Genomic DNA, 24,316 nt, shown 5'->3' with positions numbered 1-24,316 from the left:
ACATGTCTTTTAAAGAGGTACCATATTCTTAAAACAGAAACCCCTTTAAAGGAGAATGGATATCATCAAGGGAACCCAGAATATGTAGAAACTAGGAGTAACTTAAAAGTACCTGGGGGACTTCCCTGGTGGTCCAGTGGTAAAGAATCTGCCTCCCAATGCAGGGGACGCGGGTTCAATCCCTGGGCGGGAAACTAAGATCCCACATGCCGCAGAGAAACTGAGCCCGCGCACCTCAACTAGAGAGCCTGCATGCTGCAAACCACAGAGCCCACATGCCACAACTACAGAGAAGCCCAAGTGCTGCAACGAAGAGCCCGCACCGCAACAGAAAAATCCCGTGTGCTGCAACTAAGACCCGACACAGCCAAAAAATAAATAAATAAAATAAAATAAATTTTTTAAACTAAATAAATAAAATACATATGCCGTTAAAAAAAATTCCAAGAAGTTTAACATACCTGATTTATAGTTCCTTTTAAGAAGAATAACCATTTGAGACAAATAACTTCTACAAACAAATCAAGTGCAATGGGCATTATTACCTATATGACCTCAGCCTCATGTAGATATAAGCTGTGTTAGGCAAGTGGGGAGTAGAAAGGATGAGTTCATGCGTGGTTGTGAATTTGTGTTTACTTTAAAGAGCTTTGAAAGATACATCTCTGTGAGGGGTAACGGAGCAAGGAGGTAAAAATCTTATCAACCACCGTCTTCCCTTTATCCATTTTTACAATGAGGCAACCTAAATATACTTAATGCCATCGCACTGTACATTTAAACGTGGTTAAAAAGGTGTATTTTCTGTTGTATTGATATATATCAATATTTTATCACAGTAAAAAATAAAGAAATTTTAAATGAGGCTACTACCGCCTCGAAGTTCTTACCTTTCCCTTCTTTTCTCTTGGCAAACCTTCACAGTCTTTGACCTCATGTCCAAACTGATTACAAAGACCACAGGGTTTGGGTTTGTTTGGTTTGAATTCTTCTCTGATAATGGTAAAGTTGGGCTCATGTGTAGCAAGGCCGAGCATAATGAGATCAGCTATCAAGCAACAACAACAAAACAGCAAACAGTGAGCACTCTAGAAGACCCTTACCCCATAACCAAAGGCAAGACATTATCATAACACAAGACACCAGCGCAAAGAAAAGCCCAAATGAGCACACAGAGGCGGCAAAGCCAAAAAGCCTCAAACTTCCTAGAGGCCAACAAGATCTCCTACAGAAATGTGGGCCTAGAATCTAACTACCACTCAGGAGTCAACACTTGGAAACATTCCATTTTGAAGCTATGTGCGGCCATATTAAAAAGTTGAAAAAATGTAACAACAGAAATTCTAGATAGGTGAATGTTAATCACAGATTGAACAACAACTCTATACTAGTTCCCCCTCACACATAAAATAAGCAAGGCATTTTAGAATTTCCAGGCAAAACCCACAAATAATCCATTACTGCACACCAACCCATCGGCTTGCTATGGTTTAATCCAAGAGACTCAGATCCCAAAGAAGAAACTTACCATCTGCTCCACATAAGCAATGATGAGTGTTTGGGTCGTGGTTAGGCTGGGCTAGAGAGAAGGGAAATATATATTAAAGTAAATATGTTTTATACTATAGGAATATCACATTTTACCAAATACTTTCTATACAATGGCTTGTCTCTTTTGAAATGGAACATATAATCAAATATTTATAAGTGAATTTTACCTCTTTGTCTTCTAATGTAATCCATGATTTTATGTTCCCCTTCACCAGGAGCACTAGCATCAGATAAAATAACCTATAAAAAACAGTTTTTAACATTTGTAGCTCACGCCCAGTTTTCTAGCACAAAAATCAACAGAATTGAATGTCTTAAAATAAACTGAGACAACCCTATTAAGATAGTGTTACTAATTAGAAATTTTTCTTAATTAGGTGTGCATGTGTTAGACATCAAAATTATTTCATTGGTTAACTTACTACTTGGAATAGAAAAAAATGAAATGTTTGTGTCCAACTTAGCCATTAGAAAAACAGATTCAGTTCACAAGTTTCTACTCTTCTCACTGCTACTCAAGTATACAGCATCGAATGATATAAGCCCTGAGAGTAATCAGTAAGAGATATCCATTAAATATAATGTACCATATCTAATTAACAAGGAAACAAGCTTATTATAACTTTTATTATATAAAAGTTTTGCTTAAATTCTCAGGAGAACACAGCCATTATTTAGAGGCAGTCCCATGACTTTAATCTTGCTGTATTTTGATTTCTAATAACAGAAATGACTTTCATATATATGTATGTTAAATCATGAGTCCCATCTTATGGCTTTGCAGTGACGATAAGAGTACAAACTTGGCACTGAGAGAAACTCAGCTGTCTCCAACTGGACCGTGCGAGGCACCCCATCTCTAATAACCCTGGAAGCTTCTCCTTCCTCTAACAGCCAACCAGTATTTTATGGGGGGAAAAGGACAAATAATATCAGTCGTATCAAAGGACAGCCTCAAATCGTCGCCCTCATCTTTTTGAAGTACGAAAATATGAAACTTACTGTCAAATTTTTCCACCCTGGGTCATTATTTAAACGATCAGCTATGTAATAGCGAAGGCATTTAGCAAGATTGTCCATGAACTCAGTTCCCTAAAATGATAGAAGGAAATAAATTAACCTATCATTTAAGAGTTAGCAATAACTAGCAAAGTATGAGACTACTTACTGGTGTAATGCAGTTGCTGTCAAATCTTTCCTTTATTTCTTCTGGAGGAAGAAAGCCACCTAGAGAAAAAGGGGCAATGCTTTGTTCTCCCCATAAACAGTGAGGTAACTATTCGATATTAGGCCAGAACAACAAAAACAATAAGTTGAAATACAAAAGAAGGAGAAGCATTGTCACCTGAGGAACAACGATCCCCCTTTCCGGAAGAAAATAAGATTCCTCCCCTCAAATTTAAAGTAAGCTTTAACATGACTGTCAAACAATACATGGTACACAAAAGATACTATATTGTTACATAGAAATATAAAAATTATGACATTCTTCCTAATGCCCTTGGCAGCAGAACACACACACACACACACACACACAGGTTAGGGGCTCTGATCCTACTAACAGTTCTTAAGATGAAGGGGCCTTAGAAAAACAAAGTTAAAATGCTGAGTTTATCACAGCTTTATATCACCTAGAGGGATTTAGAAATCCTATTTTTTCCTCTGTATCACTGATTAGCTTTTTCTCAAGACACAAATATATTTTATAACATCTTCAAGAAAGAGGACACCTCTAAAAGCAAAGACAACCTGTTATAAATATAAACAGGTTTTAGAGTATTAATTACAAGCTGCAGCTAAAACACTCACATACTTGCACACTTCCAGCAAATTAAAATAACAATAAAGGCAGTGTAATTATAAGCTTCAGCCAACTACACTATGTCTCTTTTTCCACTTGCCAAATGCAACATCCTGAATCAATAATCGTGGCTTTCCTGGTCTATCATTTTGCCTCATGGAACAAAACACCAAACAAGCCACCCTGCCAGCACCGCCCTGCACCACACCGCACCCACAGGCATCTTGGAAGAAGCGGTCCTGGGGCGTCAGGGCCCTGGTCATCCTCCTCTCTGACACTCAGCCAACTCCCACCTCTGGACCCATCAGGGCTTTGAGGAACTGCCAAGATGACCACATTCCACCCCACAACCCCCTCCCTGAACTGAGGGAGCCCTGGGCACCTCATTACCTCGGTGCCTACCGCCTCAACCCAAAGTGAGAGTAGAGTGTGCATGACTCGGGGAAAGCCTGGAAACATGGTTCCATCATCCCAGGCCTCCTCATCCAGACCTGAGATCGAGGGAGAAGCAGCAAGCATGCCACCAAGACTGACTTGAGGAAAATGCTTACAGAACTGTAGCTTCCTAACAGCCCCCATAGAAAAAGGAAGTAAGAAGCACTCTTCATGTGTTTCTAGTTTACAGATATATAAAAGTGAGCTGAAGGGCTGCACTCGCCCTGACAGAAGTTGACAATTTGCTCTCCCTACCAGAATTCCCTCCTTTTATTCCCAAGTTTCCCGTTTACTATAGAGTTTAGAAATGAACAAGCTTATTAATGGAATAAACGATTCTATTAACTATTTTTCCTCAACAGTGGACATCAATTTCCCTTGGCTATCCTGGGGTCCTGATTAAATTAAAACCGTACCTACTTGTAAGGAGAAGTCTCCACCCCTACCCCCATCTGCATACATCTGATAAGTTCAACCTCAAGGTGCACATTCTTTACCTTTTGCCAGTATTTCTTCCTTGACTCGCTGCTTCTCTACTGCTGCTTCCATTCCTTCTTTGGATGCTCGGAACCTCCTTGAACGCTGCTGGTTCATTTTAGCGCGTGGCGCCTGAAAACAGGTATTTCACAGTGATGTAATACTGTTCCAAACATTCGTAAGTACATCTGTACATTATTTTGAATCCGTTAGTCTTACAAAAATAGTATGCGAAAATGGAAAAGTTAAGTAATATGTCCAAACAATCCTTTCATGACAGACAGTAGATCCTGGGAGCTTATATTTGGACCAAGAACCTTGAACGCTGAACTTAGGTGAGTGAGTGACATGTCAAAAGGACAAACATCCTATGAGGCCACAGCACTTAATACTGCAGGGTCCATGCCCCGAGGCCAGCTCCACTGGGTTACGACGCTTTCAGGCACCCCAAATGGAAAGCTCACTTTACTCAAAAGACTCAGCATACAGCGAGTGAGTGGTTTCCACAGAACCAGGATCAGGAAGCCCTTCCCTTTGTCCACGACTAAAAGGAAGAATGGTCTCCAAATGGCATTCACAAGACCTCAAAAGCCTTTTTGTATTTCCCACAATAAGGTTCATAATTATCACTCTGTGTCTCTAATAAGGCACAGCAGGTAGAAAAGGAGCAAGGTTTTAATCAAAAGTACTCTTAAATCACTCGAACCAAATGTAACTTCAATCACTGGGTAAGCCTGAATGAAGTGAACTGAACTGCAAGGTTTTGCAGTTACTGAACTGCAAGGTTTTGCAGTTACTGAACTGGGTTTGGGGCTGGAAGGGACTCTCAAGTATCCTGTCTACATGAAATAAGTTATTTCATATTCTCTTTAAACAGTTCCCTTTCCTGTAAAATGAGACCACCTAATCTAACTCTTTCAGGTTCTATGATCTACATTTATATTTTAACAAAACATGAGTTATAGACAAGAGCGTGTACATACACATACGAATGTGCACATAACTTAGACCTGATTCAGCAGAAGCACACAGCGGAGTACAGGGAAAGAGCTTCTTCAAGAAACTTAGCTAATGTGAACTGCAATCTGCTCCAAATAGGACATATTCCTGTTCCCTTTATTCCTCACTACACTTTAACTGCAACTTCAGTTTTCAGGTAGCTAAGATTTTTCTTTGAGTAAATAGTATCTCACAGGAAAGTTAACCTTCTTGGACCCAAGTTTCCCAGATTTTCAAAATTATTTCATTAGCCACCAAAATTATTAAATCTAAAAGAAAGGGAATCAATGTGCATATGGCTAAATAAATTTACGGTTATGATTTACCCTAATTTTCCTTGAACGCTGATATATAGTTTGCTGGTCATTTATAACTGAAACCACTTGATATTATTATAAGCTAGTCCCCTCCGAAGTTACTGTGATGACTACTCACTGCCTATAGGATAAAAGCCAAACTGAGTGTGACAGGAAAGGCCTTCTCAAGCCCCTCTCTCTACTTCTCTTTCCAATCCAAACACCTGCAGTTGCCCCAGCATGTCAGTGTGGCCAAAGACACAGGAAGCGTGTGACCTGGCACATCTGAGACACCTGGAAGGTCCTCCTTCCCCACATCTGCCGCATCCACCTCCCTCCTCTGCCCCTGCCCTCCCAATCTCCAATTATTCTTAACTCTTCAAACAGTGGGACAAAACCCCCTCCTCTCTATTTCCTCACTCCCTTGTAGCAATGACTCCCCCTCCCTCAAGGCCCCCGCAGGTGCCGTCTAACGCCCGAGGAAGGCCCTGGGTAACTAACCTTGCACGTCTACCTCTGCCTCTGGCCCTTGAGTGGCGAGCCCTTCAAAGCAAGGGCAGTCACCGACATCCCCAGCCCCTCACGGGATGCGGCACCAAACAGGCACATACACAAAATACATTTGAATGAATAACTGAAAGATGCGGCTTTCTTTCTCAAATTCACTATAGTCAACATTTTCCACGATTTAGCTTACTTTCATTCTAGACACTGGGAACACAGCAAAAACAAAAATGGGGGATTCTAAGTCATTTAGCACTTACCACTCCGTCTATTGCCATGTAGAGAAGTCGTCTTGGTCTTACAATATTGAAAAGCCTGTCAATGTACTCAAAGATTGCAACCATCATTTCATCCTCGTTTTTCGGTGCTGGTCTACAATGACAAGCAAACAATGTAGTATCATATAGTACTCCTCCATAATTTGTGACATCAGTAACAAGAATGGGTTACATACTTGTCTTCAGGATGAGTACAGGGATGGATGATTCCATTCATATCCAAATACAGATTATCAAACTCCACATCATTTGGATTGGGTTTACTGGCATCGACAGGAATCTTTACACCACTGCATTCTTTTGGCTATAAGGAAGTGATAATTAATAGTAGTTTGACCGTTCAAGTCTGAAACTGACACATCGTAGGCTCAGTATGAACCTGCTTCATTTCTGAATTGGAAATAAAATACTTTTAGTAATCTCTCAATTATAAGATAGGCTATTTTAGTCCTCAAAGATTCCATTGCAACAAGTTACTCTTGACTACGTGGGGGACAGTTACCAAATTCCCAAATCACTCAGTTGTCCAAGACAGAGACCATGGGAGTCATCTTAGAATTCTCTCCCTTACCGCCCATTACCAGTAAGTCCTGTCAATTTAACCTGAAAAATGCCTCTCCACGCCATCTCCTCTCATTCCCATTACCAACATCAGGCATCACCTCTCACCAAAAGATTGGAACGGCCTTCATATGGGCTGCCCCACCTCCAGACTCTCCTGTCTCCAGCCCACACTCTATGCTGTCAGTTTTCTTTCTTAAATACAAATGTGGCTGTGTCTTCATCTTCCCTAATTTTTCCAATGATACCACAGCAGGTGCAGACCAATGAGCCCAGCCCTTACCCACCCTGTCCTGCCAAGCACTGCTCAGGCCGCCAGACCTCCCCAGTTCCGGGAAGACGCCCTTCCATCTCTCAACACCTCTGCTCCTCCTTCTTCCTCCCAACCAACACCCACTTCCGGAAACCTTCTTAATTTTCCAAGGTCTAGACTCCGATCAAATGCCACTCACTTTATAACACTTTGGACACATCCCTCAAGAAATTAACTGCTCCGCCTGCATTTCCTCCCAATTTTGCTTATTCACTTGCAGCACTTTTGTGGTCTTATAATTAGTTTGTCATTCTAACCCCCAGCTACACTGTGAGTTCTTCCAAAGGCAAGGACCACGCCATACTCACTCCTGGAGGCACTCAGTTGTATTTCTGTGGTAAGCATTATCTTTCTCTTTTTCTGCCAGAGCTTCAGCAAATGATAACAATGAGACTGGTTTTTACTCTTACTAATAGCAAAGTCACTTAAAAAATAACATAAAAAAATATAAATAAATAAATAAATAACATAAAAAGTATCATTTGTAATAACAAAAAATTGTGAACAACTTAAAAGCCCATCAGGTACATGCTACTTCATGGATGAACCTCAAAAACATTCTGCTAAGTAAAAGCCAGTTACAAAAGACCACAAAAGATCCCATTTACAAGATCCAGAACAGACAAATCTTTAGACAGAAATAGATTACCTTCAATCTGCGGTTGGGGGAAGGGTGAGGAAGACAGGAAGTGACTAAAAACGGTTACAACATTTCTTTGGGGAATGACGAAAATGTTCTAAATTAGATAACAGTGATTGCTGTACCACTGCATATATACTAAAAACCGCTGAACTGTATAGTTTTAACAGGTGATTTTTATGGTATGTAAATTATATCTCAATAAAGCTATTTAAAAAAGAAATAAAAACAAAAGGTCAACTTAACTAGGAAAAAAAAGAGCCTGTAGAAAGGACTGATGAACTGTGGTACGTCCATACACCGGAACGCCAGACAAAAGTAAGATTCAAAGAAATAGGGCTGGAAGGTCATAAATATCTTAAGCCAAAAAAGTAAGGTGAAGAAGAATAAACATAGTATACCACTTACAGGAAGTTATAAAATACACAAAAAGTATTAGGCATCGTTCAGGGATGAATACGGATGCAGTGAAAGCACAGGAAAGAGCAGGGGAATGATGAACACCAGTTTCAGGACAAGTGGTGATCTTCGAGAGAGGGAAGGAATGAGACTGGGCTTCAGTTTGTATTTATAATGGGGAGAAACAGGCATCAAAACAGGGAAGAAGCTATCAGTGATCAGTGCAGACATCCTGTAAACCAGGAAAGAGGGACTTGATCAGAAGCAGTGAATGGGATAAGTGGGAAGGAAAGCAGGAGGTCAATTTAGGAGGTCTATCAAAGAAGATACTCTGATGAGTCCAAAACAAAAACAAGCTCTATGAAGGCAGGAGGCTCTGTGCCTCTCCACCTCACCTCTACATTCAAAGTCCACATTTTCCTTTCTCCTGAGCCAAGCAGACACCACACTCAGGAGAATCCAAACCCACTTTCTTTATGCTCTCCAAGAAGCCAGATGGTAAGTATTTTAGACTTGTTGACCGAATGATCTCAGTTGCAATGACTCATATCTGCCTTTATAAAGTAAAAGCAGCCCTAAACAAGATGGACATGAATGAGTATGGTTGCATTCTAATGAAACTTTACAAAAACAAGAAACCACTGGTTTGCTATACTGCAGCTCTTCAATGAATGCTGAGTGCAGCTGAGTGAGAATTTCCACTTCCACTACCTAGAAAGTATAGCCTGGGGAAGGAGGTATAGGTGGGTCCTAATTTTGAGAAAAGAGCTCCAAGCATTCCCAATAAGAAAATGGAACATATTTTTCTCTCCAGAGTTCTGAGGATATCTTCAACACATTAACTATACAGATTTAGAGTTTCTTTCTTCAAGAGAAGATTCTGATACTCAACAAAGGAACTCACTCTTCAAGAGCCTTGCCATTAAATCCAATGCCAGTTATCTCCTGCTAGGTTCAAGAGAGATTCTTAATCAATCAAAGAGTAGCTAAAAGGAGAGCTACTCTGAACCCTAAAACCAATTCATTTCAAATAGCTTTTCATTACCTTTCAGGTTTTCCAGATGATAAGCTGAGCACACATTGCAGCCTTCCCTTTCTACCCCAGACCACACAAAAGACTAAAAACAGGGACTTCCCTGGTGGTCCAGTGATTAAGACTCCACGCTCCCAACGCAGGGGGCCTGGGTTCGATCCCTGGTCAGGGAACTAACTGCATCCTGCAACTAAGAGCCCGTTTGCCGCAACTAAAGATCCCGCACGCAGCAACGAAGATCCCACATGCTGCAACCGAGACCCAGCGCAACCAAATAAATAAATAATTTTTTTTAGAAAAGACTAAAAACAAACAAATAACCACAACTGCATAACTGTGCTGAAAAACCAAAAGGAGATCCGTCTGTGACTGATAAATCACAGGGGATGCCCAAAATGTGGAAAACTAGTGATCTGATCAGATGGAACACACAGCCTCAAACATGCAGAAGTGGGAGAACACAAGAGGGCTCTGAGCCCAGAGGGGGCTCACAGGACAGCGTCTGGATGATCCCGCGGCAGCAGCAGGAACAGCCCGGCGGGTCAAGCCCTGCACTCTCCTCTCCCCTGGCCCTCTCAGGCCCCATGGGGACCAGTCAACTTGAGACAGTTACTCCCAGAACGCTTGAGTGCTTGCGGAGGAAGGGCAGTCAGCACCCTGGCTGAGCAGCAGCTCCCCGCAGGGGCAGGGCGCACACCCACCCGAAGGCTGGCCGTCAAGGCGGTTCTGCCCTGCAGGAAGCCCATGCATGGAAAAAGGAAGGGATATATGTATCCCGAACAAGCAGGTGAGAAATTACCCTGGTTGTGCACAAATATGCCAAGGAATCAAGGTAAAGAAGGTATCTGAAGAAGTAAAGATGGTACACGTACACAAACGGTGAATCTGTATAAAAATACACTCCACAGGTTTTGACGTAAACCCCCAGAATGAACTTCACACCAACCTACTGTTCCAGTCAACCTTATATGGCTTTCTGGCTCTTCAAATGTAAGGCGGAAACCACTACTATCAGTAATACCTAACTAAATACATTTTTGTGTAAGTCTGCACAATATTTAACAGCAGCACTAGGAATATCAGGACTCATGCCTGAGGTTCCACTGTAAGGAGAGCTCCCACTGTTGGACGGTAGATAACATACTGTACAACTTGGTTTTAGACTTCCCTTAAAGCAGCTCAGAACTCCAGAAAAGAACTGCAAAACACAGGTGACATTTTGGGGAGAAAGGGTCAAAAGGCTACTGAAAAATTTAAATTACAGTATTTGCGTTAAAAATTCGGGCCATAAATTTTGATGTAGTTGTCAAACAAAAAAACTTAGTATTTTTAGTGATTAGTGTTTTTTCAAGTTGCATGTATACCAGCTCTCCATTTTTATACAGTGTTAGTCAACAAGGACTATTAATTATCACTAACATTTACGGAACACTTCAAATAGGATAGAGACTGTTCTAAGGGCTTTTACTCATGGATTGTTTCCCTCTCTCCTCAAAACAACCCTGTGAGGTACAGAGTATCCCACTTACAGATGAGAACACAAATGCTTAGAGGGGGTAAGTGGCTTTCTAAAGTCACACTTCTGCCAAGTTTAGAGACCAGGATTGAACCCAGTCATCTGAATTCAGAGCTCGTATCTTAAGCAGTATGTCAGACTGATTAATTGCAATTTCACTAGATTCAGCATAAACTTACTGAACACCTATAATGTGTGTCAAGGACTACAGCCAGAACTATGGGGGACACATAATATGCAAGATGTGTGAATCTGATCTTCACTCTCCAAGACAGAGATCATATTGGAGAGCTCGGCTACCAGCATGACTGCATGAGGACTTCTGCCCACTTGCTCCCCAGCTGAACTAGAGGAAATCTTTTAAAAAACCAAAATATTTAAAGCCTTTGGAAACAGTCCAAGAAGCAAACAGCAGTCTAGTCAAGAAAAGCTTTGAAAATTCAGAAATGACTTCATTTGCAACAGAGCATGGAGAAGTTTACACCCAAGGGCATTCATTCTCAAGAACGGCATAAGGTGTGGTGAAAAGAACTGAGTAAAGAATCAGGGATCTAATGAAGATACAGCCTAGACCACAGAGCAGCTGGTCTGCAGGAGAGAACTGGGGAATAAGACAGCTGGGGGGAACCCTCCTGGGGTTAGAACAGATACCAAACATTAATCTCAGAAACAAATCCTTGGAAGGTGCCACAATTTCACTGCATTAGTCTGCAGAGGAATTTATTCCCTGAGCGCTGTTGAAAACAATGCGCAATGGACAAAAATCCATGGAATTTAACCGCTGGGTGATCACAACCAGCAGTTAAGTGGGTGAGAGTAGGAGACAGCCCTATGTGTGCCACTGTCATCGCAGGGTGACTGTGGGCACATCCAAACTGCACCTCCCTGAGGATCAGTATCAGAGGCATAACAACACGTTGAGGAAGAAACTCACCTCGTTAAAATAAGCCAGCCAGTAGCTACATGAACAACAATAACATATCTGGGAAGGGTTTGGGGGACCAGCACCTAAAATATCCTGTTCGCAGTAAAAAAAAAAAAAAAAAAAATTCCAGGCATGCAGAAAAACAGAGAAGTATGACCCACATGCTGGAAAAAAAGTCAGGCAAAAGAAACTACCTATGATAGTGTCCAGATGTCAGATTTAACAGAATAGAGTTTAAAGTAGCTATTATAAATATGGTCACAGAATTAAAGAGACATATCGTTAAAGGATTAAAGAAAGGTATGATGGCAACTTTTATCAAATAGAGATAGTAACAAAAACAAGAATTATAAAAAACAAACAAATGGATACTCTGGAGTTGAAAAGTACAATAACTGAGATCAAAAATTCACTACAGGGGCTCAACAATAGATTTGAACTGGCAAAAAAAAAGAAGTCTTGGGACTTCCCAGGTGGCGCGGTGCTTAAGATATGCCTGCCAATGCAGGAGACACAGGTTCGAACCCTGGTCCTGGAAGATCCCACATGCTGTGGAGCAACTAAGCCCATGCACCACAACTACTGAAGCCTACACTCTAGAGCCCGCGAGCCACAACTACTGAGCCCCTGCCACAACTACTGAAGCCCACGCACCTAGAGCCCATGCTCCACAACATGAGAAGCCACTGCAGTGAGAAGCCTGCACATAGCAGAGAGAAGCCTGCACACAGCAGAGAAGAGTAGCCCCCACTCGCCACAACTAGACAAAGCCCGTGTGCAGCAACAAAGACTCAACACAGCCCCCAAAACCCCCCAAAATACAAAAAGAATCCTTGGGACTTCCCTGGTGGCAGAATGGTTAAGAATTCGCCTGCCGATGCAGGGGACACGGGTTTGATCCCTGGTCTGGGAAAATCCCACATGCTGCGGAGCAACTAAGCCCACGTGCCACAACCACTGAGCCCGCGTGCTGCAACTACTGAAGCCCTCGCACCTAGAGCCCATGCTCCATGGCAAGAGAAGCCACCGCAACGAAAAGCCTGTGCACCGGAACAAAGAGTAGCCCCCACTCACCACAACTAGAGAAACCCTGCGTGCAGCAAAAAAAAAAAAAAAAAAAAGAATTCTTAAACTTAGATAGATTAATAGACATTATGCAAGCTGAGGAGTAGAGAGGAAAAAGGATGAAGAAAAACGAACAGTGCCTGAGAGAAATATGAGACACAAATAAATACATGAACATACAACTGGAATACTGGAAGGAGAGGGGAGCAAGGAGCAGAAAAATATTCAAGGAAACAATAACAAAAAAGTTCCCAAATGTATTGAAAAACAATAACCTACACGTGCAGGCAGCTCTAACAACTCCAAGTAAGATAAGCACAATGAGACCAACAGACAGATACATCAGAGTTAAAATGATGAAGGTATAAGACAAGGAAAAAACCTTCAAAGAACCAATAAGAAAAATGACGAGTCACTTACAAGGGAACCCCAATAAATTTAACAGCTGGCTTCTAGCAGAAATAATGGAGGCCAGGGACTTCCCTGGTGGTGCAGCAGTTAAGAATCCGCCTGCCAACGCAGGGGACACGTGTTCAAGCCTTGGTCTGGGAAGATCCCACATACTACGGAGCAACTAAGCCCCGGTGCCACATCTGCTGAGCCTGCGCTCTAGAGCCTGTGCACCACAACTACCGAGCCCACGCACTGCAACTACTGAAGCCCAAGCACCTAGAGCCCATGCTCTGCAACAACAGAAGCCATCACAATAAGAAGCCTGTGCACCGCAACAAAGAGTAGCCCCTTAAACTGTATTGCAAAATTGTCAGCCTTCCCTCAAGTTATCTATAAATTTGATATGATTTCAATAAAATCTCCACAGGAAATTTTTTAAAAAAAGAAGAAATAATGGAGACCAGAAAGCAGTGGGATAACATGTATAAAGTGCCGAAACAGAAAAAAAAATGTTAACCAAGAATCATATATCCAAGAAGGCCACTGTTCAAAAATGAAGGTGATGGCTTCCCTGGTGGCGCAGTGGTTGAGAGTCCGCCTGCCGATGCAGGGGACACGGGTTCATGCCCCAGTCTGGGAAGATCCCGCATGCCGCGGAGCGGCTGGGCCCGTGAGCCATGGCCGCTGAGCCTGCGCGTCTGGAGCCTGTGCTCTGCAACGGGAGAGGCCACAACAGTGAGAGGCCCACGAACCGCAAAAAAAAAAAAAAAGAAAAATGAAGGTGAAATAAAGACTCTGCCAGATAAACAAAAATTGCATTTGTTGCTAGCTGACCGGACTTACAAGAAATACTAAAGGAAGTTCTTCAGGCTGAAAGTTAAGTGACCCCACTAAAGATAATAATACATTTTTTAATCCTTTCTTTTCTTAACTGCTATTGCAAAAAAACGATTGGACGAAATGATATTTTGTAAAATACTATGGCTTACAACATACACTTTAACATAAATGTAATATATTTCCTAGTAACAGCCCAAAAAGAGGTGGGTTAAGCAAAATGGCAATGTGCTATGGAAGTAACCACAGATGGTAAAGTAATAATTATAGCAATGCACTGTTAGGTTTGCAACATTAATAGATATAATACATATAATGACAATGCCATATAAAAAAAGGAAAATGGGGGGACTTCCCTGGTGGTCCAGTGGTAAAGAATCCATCCTGCAATGCAGGGGACGTGGGTTCAAAACCCTGGCTGGGGACCTAAGATCCCACATGCTGCGGGGCAACTAAGCCCGCGTGCCACAACTACTGAGCCCTTGTGCCTCAACTAGAGAGCCCCGTGTGCCGCAAACTACAGAGCCCATGTGCCACAACTAGAGAGAAGCCCGCACGCCGCAACAAAAGATCCTGCATGCCGCAACTAAAGACCCGACACAGCCAAAAATAAAATTTAAAAAAATCTAAAGCTGATAAGATGTGTATACTAAGCCCTTAAGATATATTTTTTAAAAAGATCACTAATGAAATCTAAATGCTACATTAAAAATATATATAGAAAACAGAAAGTAAAAGGGCAAATGTAAATTCAGTGATATCAATAACATTAAATGTGAATGGATTAAACAATCCAATCAAAAGACCAAAGTTGTCAGACTGGATTTAAAAAAATATCCAATTATACGCTGTCTACAGGAGACACACTTGAGATTCAAAGATACAGAGTGAAAGTAAATGGATGGGGAAAGAGACTCAAACAACAACCACAAGAAAACTGGAGTGGCTGTACTAATATCAGACAAAATACCTAGACTTTATAAAAGACTTACTGGAAATAATGACATTTGATAATGATAAAAAGGTCAATCCATCAAGAAGACATAACAACTAGAAACACATGCACCTAATAACAGCATCAAAATACACGCAACTTTTAATAAATGACAAAAATGAAAGAAACAGACAATTGAACAATAATAGTTGGAGACTTCAATACTCCACTTTCAATAATGGACAGAACTGGACAAAAGATCAACAAGGAAACAGATAACTGCAACAACACTATAAACCAACCAGACCTAACAGACATTTACGAAACACTCCACTCAACAGGATATACGTTCTCAACTGCATATGGAACATTCTCTGGGAAAGATCAATCGCTGTGCCATAAAACAAACCTCAATAAAAGCATAGAAGTGATGCCAAGTATGTTCTTCAACCACAACAAAGTAATGAGCTCAATAATGGGAGAAAAGTTAGCAAATTCATAAACATGTGGAAATTTAACAACACACTAATGAATAACCAATAAATTGAAGAAGATATCAAAAGTGAATCAGAAAATAATTTGAGAGGAATAAAAATGAAGACACAACATATGAAAACTTACAGTGTAGAGCCCAAAAGCAGTGTTCAGAGGGAAATTTATAGCTGTAAGTGTCTATAATAAGAAAGATCTCAAATCAACAACCTAACCTTCATTGGAATCATGCTGGTTATAACTGATTTGAAGAAGGCCAAGTGAACTGAACAAGATCACTTGAACAGCATGTTTCTTGTAACTATCCTTATATTCTTCTCACAAAAGGTCTATAAAATATTTGTTTAGAATTTTTTGTATCAAAATATTTGGAAAATTAGAAGCTTCTTTTTAACATGTATTGATATGACTTGAATTATTATTTTATGAAATTAAGAGCCCTATATACCTGTAAATCTTTTCACATATCATTTAAGCTTAAAAAAAAAAAAAAAAAAAAAACCTAACCTTCCACTTTAAGACACTAGAAGAGCAAACTAAACCCAAAGCAAGCAGAAAGAAGAAAACAAGTATCAGAGAAAAATTTAATGACAGAGAATAAAAAGAACAATTTTTTTTAAATCCATGAAACCAAAGAAGATCAACAAAATTGACAAACCTCTGGCAAGTCGGACCAAGAAAGAAAAAAAGCAAGGTGGGAAACCTAGATTTCACTACATGCAAACAGCACAGTTCTATACTACGCAATGTTACCAAGAGTTAGACACGAAAATATCCCCACTTTTACTTGGACATATAAACTACCAAAAATTAACTTACCAAATAAAATTCTGAAATATCAGTGCAAGGCACTGTTTCATGCATTTAACTTGGATTAACTGACTTAATCCACACAACCACCTTATGTGGCACATATACAGCTGATCTTCTTTATTCACAAATTCCATATTTGCTAATTCACCCGTTCACTAAAATTTTTTGTAATCCCCCCAAATCAATATTTTTGCACTCTCAAGGTCATTCACAGACACAAGGGTGAAAAATTTGAGTCCACTGACACACACATTCTCAACTGATGTTAAACAAGGCAACATTCTGCCCTATTTCAGCTCTCATACAGAGATGACCAGAGCATAGAGACTGTAGGAACAGGGTGGTGAAATGCAAGAAACTCCAGTTCTTCACCATTTAGGAGAGTTTAAGTCATTTTCCCAAGACCAGAAAGCTAATGAGTGGAGGACTGTATAAGCCAAGGACACAAAGTAAAGAAACTGATGGTTGAATGAATTAAGAGTAGTTAAAAAGCCAAAAAGAAATAAAATGGAATCATAAAAAAGCAGAACAATTGTAAAATGGAAACAAAGCACAGATGAGACAGACAGCAAACAGATAGTAAGATTACAAATTTAAATCTAACCATATCAATAATCACATTAAATGTAAGTGTTCTAAATGCCCGATTTACAAGGCAGAGATTGGGAAAACAGTTTGGCAATTCCTCAAAAAGGTAAACATGGAATCACCATAAGACCCAGCAATTCCACTCATAGGTATATATACCCAAAAGAATCAAAAGCAGGGACCACTCATAGGTATATACCCAAAGTACTGATCTATTGTACAAATATCTGTGCACCAATGTTCACAGCAGCATTATTCACAATAGTCAAAAGGTAAAAATAAGTCGTGTCGGGATATCATTATACAGACTTAAAAATTAACAGTTATAGAATATATGTATCTTCAGGTTTTACAGATGCTCCCAAACTGTTTTCCAATAAAATTCATTGCATTTTCATACAATGGGTTCCACAGTGAAATACTACATAGTAACGAAACAAATTTAGATAAATCAAAGAAACATGAAATCTCATAAACACAGATACAAGAGAAAGTAGAGGTTACGGTACCATTTTTAACAATATAACCAAAACTACTCTTTGCTATTAGAAGACAGGATTGTGGGGTGGCCACTGTCTAGAAGGGAGCAAAGGGGAACTTCTGGGGTACGAATACTACGATAATGTTCTGTTTCATAATCTGGATGCAAGTCATACATTTTTATTTTGTGAAAATTAACAAGCTATACACATAGTTATATAACTTCAATATATGAAGAGTTTAAACATTTAAGTGACTATACATGCATATATGTATTTGTGTATATATACTTCAATTAAAAGGTTTCCAAAATCCGAAAAAAAAGAGAAAGAAATTGATACATGCTAAACATGGATGAATCTTGAAAACACTATGCGAAATGAAAAAGTGAAATAAACCAGACACAAAATGACAAATATTATATAATTCCACTTATATTAGCTCCTAGAATAGACAAATTCATAAGATAGAAAGTAGCAGGGGGGGGGAGGGAATAGACCATGTTAACACTAGTCAAAAGATCTGGTTATATTAATATTGGACAAAACAGATTTCAGAGCAAAGAATATTACCAAGGATAAAGGTCATTTTATAATGATAAAGGAGCACATTCAGGTACTTCCCTGGTGGCGCAATGGTTAGGAATCCACCTGCCAATGCAGGGGACATGGGTTCGACCTCTCGTCTGGGAGGATCCCACATGCTGCAGAGCAACTAAGCCCACGAGCCACAACTACTGAGCCTGCATGCCACAGCTGTTCAGCCCGCATGCCACAACTACTGAAGCCCATGCGCCTAGAGCCCGCGCTCCACATCAAGAGAAGCCACCACGATGAGAAGCCTGCACACCGCAAAGAAGAGTAGCCCCCACTCGCTGCAACTGAAGAAAGCCCGCGTGCAGCAACGAAGACCCAATGCAGCCAAAAATAAATAATTTTTTTAAAAAAGAAAAGTATCAAATCTTCACAAAAAAAAAGAAACATATTCATCAAGATGACCTAACAATCTTAAGCATTTATGCACTAATAAAAGAGTTTTAAAATGCAAGGAGCAAAAACCAACCAAACTGAAAGAAGAAACAGACAAATCCAAAAATCTTATAGAAGATTTCCATACCCCTATTAAGTACTGATAGAACAGGAGACAGAAAATCAATGTGCTGTTCAAGTTTTCCATATCCTATCAACCAGCATGATAACGTTTACAGAACACTCTACCCAACAACAGCAGAACTTGTGTCTTTTTCAAGTCAAAATGAAACATTTACCAAGACCATATTCTGGGTCATAAAACAAATCAGTTAAGCTTTAAAATACGTAATTCAAATGACGGAAAGTTATGTTCTCTGACAAGGGAACTAAATTAGAAGTCAATAACAAAAAAAGAATGCCTGGAAAATCCCCCAAATATTTGAAAATTAAGGAACACTCTTCTGAATAACCAATGGGCCATAGAAGTCAAGGGGATATGAGAAAGTATTTTTTACTGAATGGAAATGAAAAGACAACATGTCAATGTTTGTGGTGTGCCACTGGAACAGCACCTAGCAGGCAGCTTATGGCACTCAACAGAAGCAACTCAAAGAAGCAGCATCAATACAATGACCTCAGCTTCTACCTTAAGAGGACAAGAAACACAAGCTAAACTCAAAATGAGCATAAGAAATAAACAATAAAAATAAGAACAGAAGTTGATGAAGTAGAAAACAGGAAAAATAATATAGAAAAATCAATGAAACCAAAAGCTAGTTCTCTGAGATCAGTCTAGCCAGACTGATAACGGAATAAAAGAGAAAGGACAAAATTAGTATCAGGAATGAGAGAAGTGACATCACTTCATTTTCTACTGATATTAAAAAGATAATAAGGAATACTATGAACAATCTTGTAGCAACAAATTGGACAACTTCGACAAACAAAATCTGTGTAAGATACAAACTACAAAGGCTCATTAAAAAATAGATAATCTGAATACCCCTATGTCTACTAAAAAAAATATATTTTTAGCTTAAACCTTCCCAAAAAACTTCAGGTCCAGATGGCTTCAATGATGAATTCTACCAAATACTGAAGGAAGAAATAATACCAATCCTACACAGATGCTTCCAGAAAACTAAAGAGGGTATGTACCTCGCAACTCAATATGAGGCCGAGATTACTCTGATACCAAAACTGGACAAAACATTATAAGAACACTATAGACAAACATCCTTTTTGAACATAAATGTAAAAATTCTCAAAAAAATGTTAGCAGACTGACTCCAAAAGTATATAAAAATAATACACCATGACCAGGTGGGATTTATCCACCTGAAATGCAAGGTGTGTTTAACATTTAAAAATCAATGTAATTCACCATGAAAAAAAACCCTAAAAAACAGAAAGCATAGTATGAACTAAAAGCATAATAAGACATCTCTGAGAAAACACACGAAAAAATCTTGGTGACCTTGGCAAAGATTTCTTAAATATAACACAAAAAGCAGGAATACTTTTTGTATTCCTGGAAAAAGAAAAAGGAAAAAGAAAGAAAGCAGACCACTAAAATTAAAAACTTTTGCTCTCCTTTGCACTAAGTAAAAAGACAAGCCACAGATTAAGGGAAAATACTTGCAAAAAAAAATCAATATGTAAGAAACTCTACAATTCAGTAAGACAAACTAACTTAAAAATGGGCAAAGGTACGAATAGACACCTCATTCAAGAAGACATATGGAAAGCAAATAAGCACCCAAAGAGATGCTCAACATCATTTCTCATCAGGGAAATGCAAATTAAAACCACACTGAGATAACACGACACTAGAATGGCTAAAACTAGAAAAACTAACCATACTAAGTGTTGACAAGGAAGTGGAACAAGCCGACCTCTCATACACTGCTGGTGGCAATGAAACGGTACAACCTCTTCGGAAAACAGTCTGGCAAGTTTTTCTTTTTAAATAATCAAACACCTACCATACAATGCAACCAATTCAATCCTAGGTATTTTCTCTAAAGAAATGAAAGCATGCAATCACACAAAGATTTGTGTACCAATGTTCATAGACTTTTTTTAATAGCCGAATACTGGAAACAATCCAAACGTTCACCAATCAGGTGAATGAATAAACGTGATATATGCACAACAGTGAATACTAATCAAAAATAATAAGAAATAAACTACTGATACAAGTACCAACATGGATGGCTTTCAAAATAATTATTCTGAATGAAAGTAACCAAGTCAGGTTAAAAAAAAAGAGTACATATTGTATAATTTCATTTATATAAAATTGTAGGAAATGAAAACTTATCTATAGAGTCAGAAATAAATCAGTGGTTGACTAAAGATGGGCAGTGGGGAGGGGTTATGGGGAGGAACAACAAACGGGCAGAAGGAATGTTTCAGAGATGATGTTCATTATCTTGATTGTGGTGATGGGTTCATGAACATACACATATGTCAAAATGTATTAAATTGTACACTTTAAATATGTGCAGTTTGTTCTAGGTCAATTATACCTCGGTGGAGGAGTGAGGAGAGAACAGAGAAAAGAAAAATAAATCAATCTAGGAGGACCAGTATTCAGAGTTCAGAGAAGGCAGAGTAAAAGGAAAACAAGAAAAAAATCAAAGAGCATTCCCTAGAACTAAAGAACACAAGCCTCCAGACTCAGAGTCAGCCAAGCACTGATCAAAATGAATTGAAATTTTTTTTAAAAAAATCTGTACCTAAGTACATAATTACAAAAGCTTATACCACCAAGGATAAAGATCTTCTAAAAATTCAGAAAGAAAAACAGATCAAATACAAAAGAATGAAAGCAAAAGAACAGAGAAAACAAGAGCATGAACTTCCTGGTTTTGACACTGGCTCTGACATGTATTAGCCACAAGACCTTGAGTACCTTACTTAACCCCTGTGTGCTTCACTTTTCTCATTTGTAATAAGAAGAAGGAGAAGGCGGGGGGAGGAGGTTGTTACGAGGATTTAATAAATTCATCTGTGAAGTGCCTAGTACATGTTAAACACTACATAAGTGTTAGCTAAATAAATAAATCACATTAACATTCAACTTCTCATCAACAATTCTGGATGACAGAAGTCAAAAGAACAATGCCTTCAAAGTTTTGAGGGAAAGTAATTTTCAAACTCTGCCTAGCTAATGATTATTCACGTATACAAGGGTAGAATGGACTTAGAAAACTTACATACCACACACCACTTCTTAAGAACTCAAGTAAGAACAAAAACCAAGGAAGGGTTTAAGCCAAGAGAGATAATGATTAGAAAACAGTACCTCCAACTGAAGAAATTTTTTAAAATCTCAGGAAGCAGCTTTCCAGCAAGTCTAAATAAGCAGGTGTGACAACAACAGAAATAAAGACTTCAAGCAGTCTCCAACTAGAAAGAGGACTCGATAGAAGAACTGATGAAGGAGAGTCTAGATGGGGAACAATGTATAATGGAAAACAGGCAACACACAGAAAAAGACAGAAGTAGCACAAGAGAAGAAACAGAGTCACAGTACATAACCTGAGTCTACACAGTGACAATAATCACCAATACTATTTGATTTTTCATGTTTTGAAACGAAAGCTGTATAGCCAAAGCCCTGACAATTTAATTCTGGATGCCAATGAAGCAAGAGCACAGCTGAGAAGCCTGGGATGAAGAGTAAGGAAACAGCAGCAGAAAAGCTAATACCTAACCTCAGAATGTGAAGAATCACGGGATACTTTGTAGAGGAGATGGATAAAACAATAAAGGAATATTACTTAAATTTATCAAGTTTACCAATAGAAGAAATAAAATTATTTCTAATTCTGATTAGGAGGATGGGGGCCGTGTGGGGAAGGGCGCTGTATAAGTGACTACAGCCTCTTCTATCATAGCTAGAATTCAACAGATACACCCAAAATCAATAAATCAGACGTAAGCAGGACATTTAGAGATAGAACCAAAAATAGTTTAAACAGTTATCACTAGAGAGTAGAAATGGGATAAGATGTAAGTAAACTTAATAAAGTTTGATAAGCGTTTTAAAAGCAAAGGACACGAGCATTCAGTTTAACAGCTTCTCTTTGAGAAAAACACAGGGAGTACTGGAAATTCATCAGAACAAGAGTTTTGGTTCCTCCTAGGATAGAGAACCTAAGCAAAATCAAGATCTCACATCGAATGAACCCTGGAGATCCATCTACCTGTCCAAAAAACAAACAAACGAACAAACAAATCTCACTAGCCTAAGCAAAAAGTTCCCAGTGTCGACTGGGCACTTCCTTCAAAAACGAAGGGGTGGGGAGCATAACGTGTCCCTGAACTTCCCAATCCGGAAATTCTCATTAAGAGTACAAAATCGAACTGGGACGGAAACAAGGAAACAACAAATACAAAACTCAAGAACGGCCAACAGTCTACGTAACACTAACAAACCAACAGCAAAAAGTGTATTGTCCAAGTGCATCCAGGAATTCTGAAAATGTCAAAGGCATGCTGCCCAGCAGTCGGGCACCTAGACAAGGGGGCACTTAAGGGACTTCTGTCCTATCCTAGACATTTCCGAGGTGCTGCTCTCTCCGTAGGACCTGACAACAGCAACAAATGGCCTCTCCCCTAGCAGAAAACCTTTCAGGCTGGGACAGGAAACGACAAAAAGCTGCCTCCCCCCCCGCCCCCCCAGCATTACTTCACAAAGTGGTCAGAGGCTGCTGGCAGGGGCACCCGCGCATCCCTAACCAGCTAACTCAGCTGACCAGCCGCGCGCTGCCCGACGGACGGGGAGCCGCTTCCGAAACCCAAACCGTGCGAGCAGGGAAGAAACAAAGCCGTGGGCGGGGCCTTCCGCCGGGGAATCTGCGGGCCGGGGCGGAACATCCCTCCGCGAGCTCCGCCGCTCGGCCCTCGACCCGCCCAAGCCAGCCCCGGAGCCCGAGGCCGAGCGCCCGCGCCCGGCGCCCGGCGCCCGGCGGGCCGCGGCTGCCGGGGGCGAACGCAGCGCGGGCCCCCGCACGACGCCCCCCGGGCGGGCGGCGGGCCCCAAGGACCGCGGCCTGGACGTCCGGGCGCTGGCGTGGCGGCCTCCGGGCGCCTCCTCACCTTCTCTTCCACGCAGTTGACAATGATGGACGGGTACTTGCGGCTGAGCCAGCGAAAGAAAGCCGGGACTCCCATAGCGGCGGCGCAGCTGTAGGCGGCTGCCCGGCCCGCGGACGGACGTAACCAGAGAGACAGGCAGCAGCGAGCCACGGGCACTGGCACTTCCTCCCACGTGCACCCGGCGACAGGAAGTGAGGTGATGACGCCGCCGCCGGGGAAGCCGGGAAGGAAGCTCCGGCCCGGCTGGGCGGAGCGGGCCTGGTTGGGGGCGGGGCTGGCCAATGGAGCGGGCGGCGAGGGCAGCAGCCGGCGTGGCTCGGCGCGCGTCCTCGGCGGTACGCGTCCCGGAGCCTCCACTGCGGCGGGCGCCCCTCGGGCGGGATCCCTGCCGCAGGCCGCCAGGGAGCCTTGGCCGGTCTGGTCTCCTCCTCTTTCCCACCCATCTTGATTCACGTAGAATATAAGCATCTACACGCACTCGTTATTTCTGCTTCCTGCTTTCTCCCGGTTTTATGCCACAGTACGTATCTGGACTAGCAACCGTATTTTTAAAAAGTATTTTGCACTGATGATGGCTGGTTTGCATAAGTAGCTCACTTTAAATAGTTATAAAATGGAATGTACCGTTCAGCATCTAATTCAAGCATCCAGCTACATTTATGTGTATAAAATAATTACTGGTATCACTCTCTAGCATTTAATTGAGCGTTTACAATGTGCTAAAGCATTGGCTAAGGGATTCTCAAATTTGATCTTAGAGCCTTTTGGCATGCCCCATCTCGCAATTTCTCTAACCACAAAAATCCCCCCTTTTTTTTTGCTAGGCCTTGTATCCCTCAGATACTTTTGGAGTGTATACAGTGTATACAGGCTGCGACTGACGTTTTTCCAAACTTTGGCTGTATG

At 40.8% G+C, this 24,316-nt stretch overlaps 1 protein-coding gene across 1 annotated transcript in view; it reads right to left on the bottom strand.

The window, feature by feature from the left end:
- XRN2 (5'-3' exoribonuclease 2) overlaps positions 1–23,587 on the bottom strand; it is a 78,627-nt gene extending 55,040 nt beyond the window's left edge. Inside the window, exons 1-9 of the mRNA XM_082644911.1 lie at positions 23,411–23,587; positions 6,518–6,645; positions 6,324–6,435; positions 4,285–4,396; positions 2,720–2,778; positions 2,554–2,643; positions 1,719–1,791; positions 1,529–1,579; positions 891–1,048 (exon numbers count right to left, since the gene is read on the bottom strand). Coding sequence (XP_082501037.1) covers positions 891–1,048; positions 1,529–1,579; positions 1,719–1,791; positions 2,554–2,643; positions 2,720–2,778; positions 4,285–4,396; positions 6,324–6,435; positions 6,518–6,645; positions 23,411–23,485 — 858 coding nt within the window. The 5' untranslated portion in view covers positions 23,486–23,587. The remainder of the gene's footprint in view (positions 1–890; positions 1,049–1,528; positions 1,580–1,718; positions 1,792–2,553; positions 2,644–2,719; positions 2,779–4,284; positions 4,397–6,323; positions 6,436–6,517; positions 6,646–23,410) is intronic.
- Between the last annotated feature and the right edge of the window lie 729 nt (positions 23,588–24,316).

This window comes from Mesoplodon mirus, assembly GCF_964341445.2.
Source record: "Mesoplodon mirus genome assembly, chromosome: 15".
In the NCBI taxonomy this organism is placed as follows: Eukaryota; Metazoa; Chordata; class Mammalia; order Artiodactyla; family Ziphiidae; genus Mesoplodon; species Mesoplodon mirus.
The sequence above is the reverse complement of the archived record's forward strand: the minus strand, read 5'-3'. Positions and strand labels throughout refer to the sequence as shown.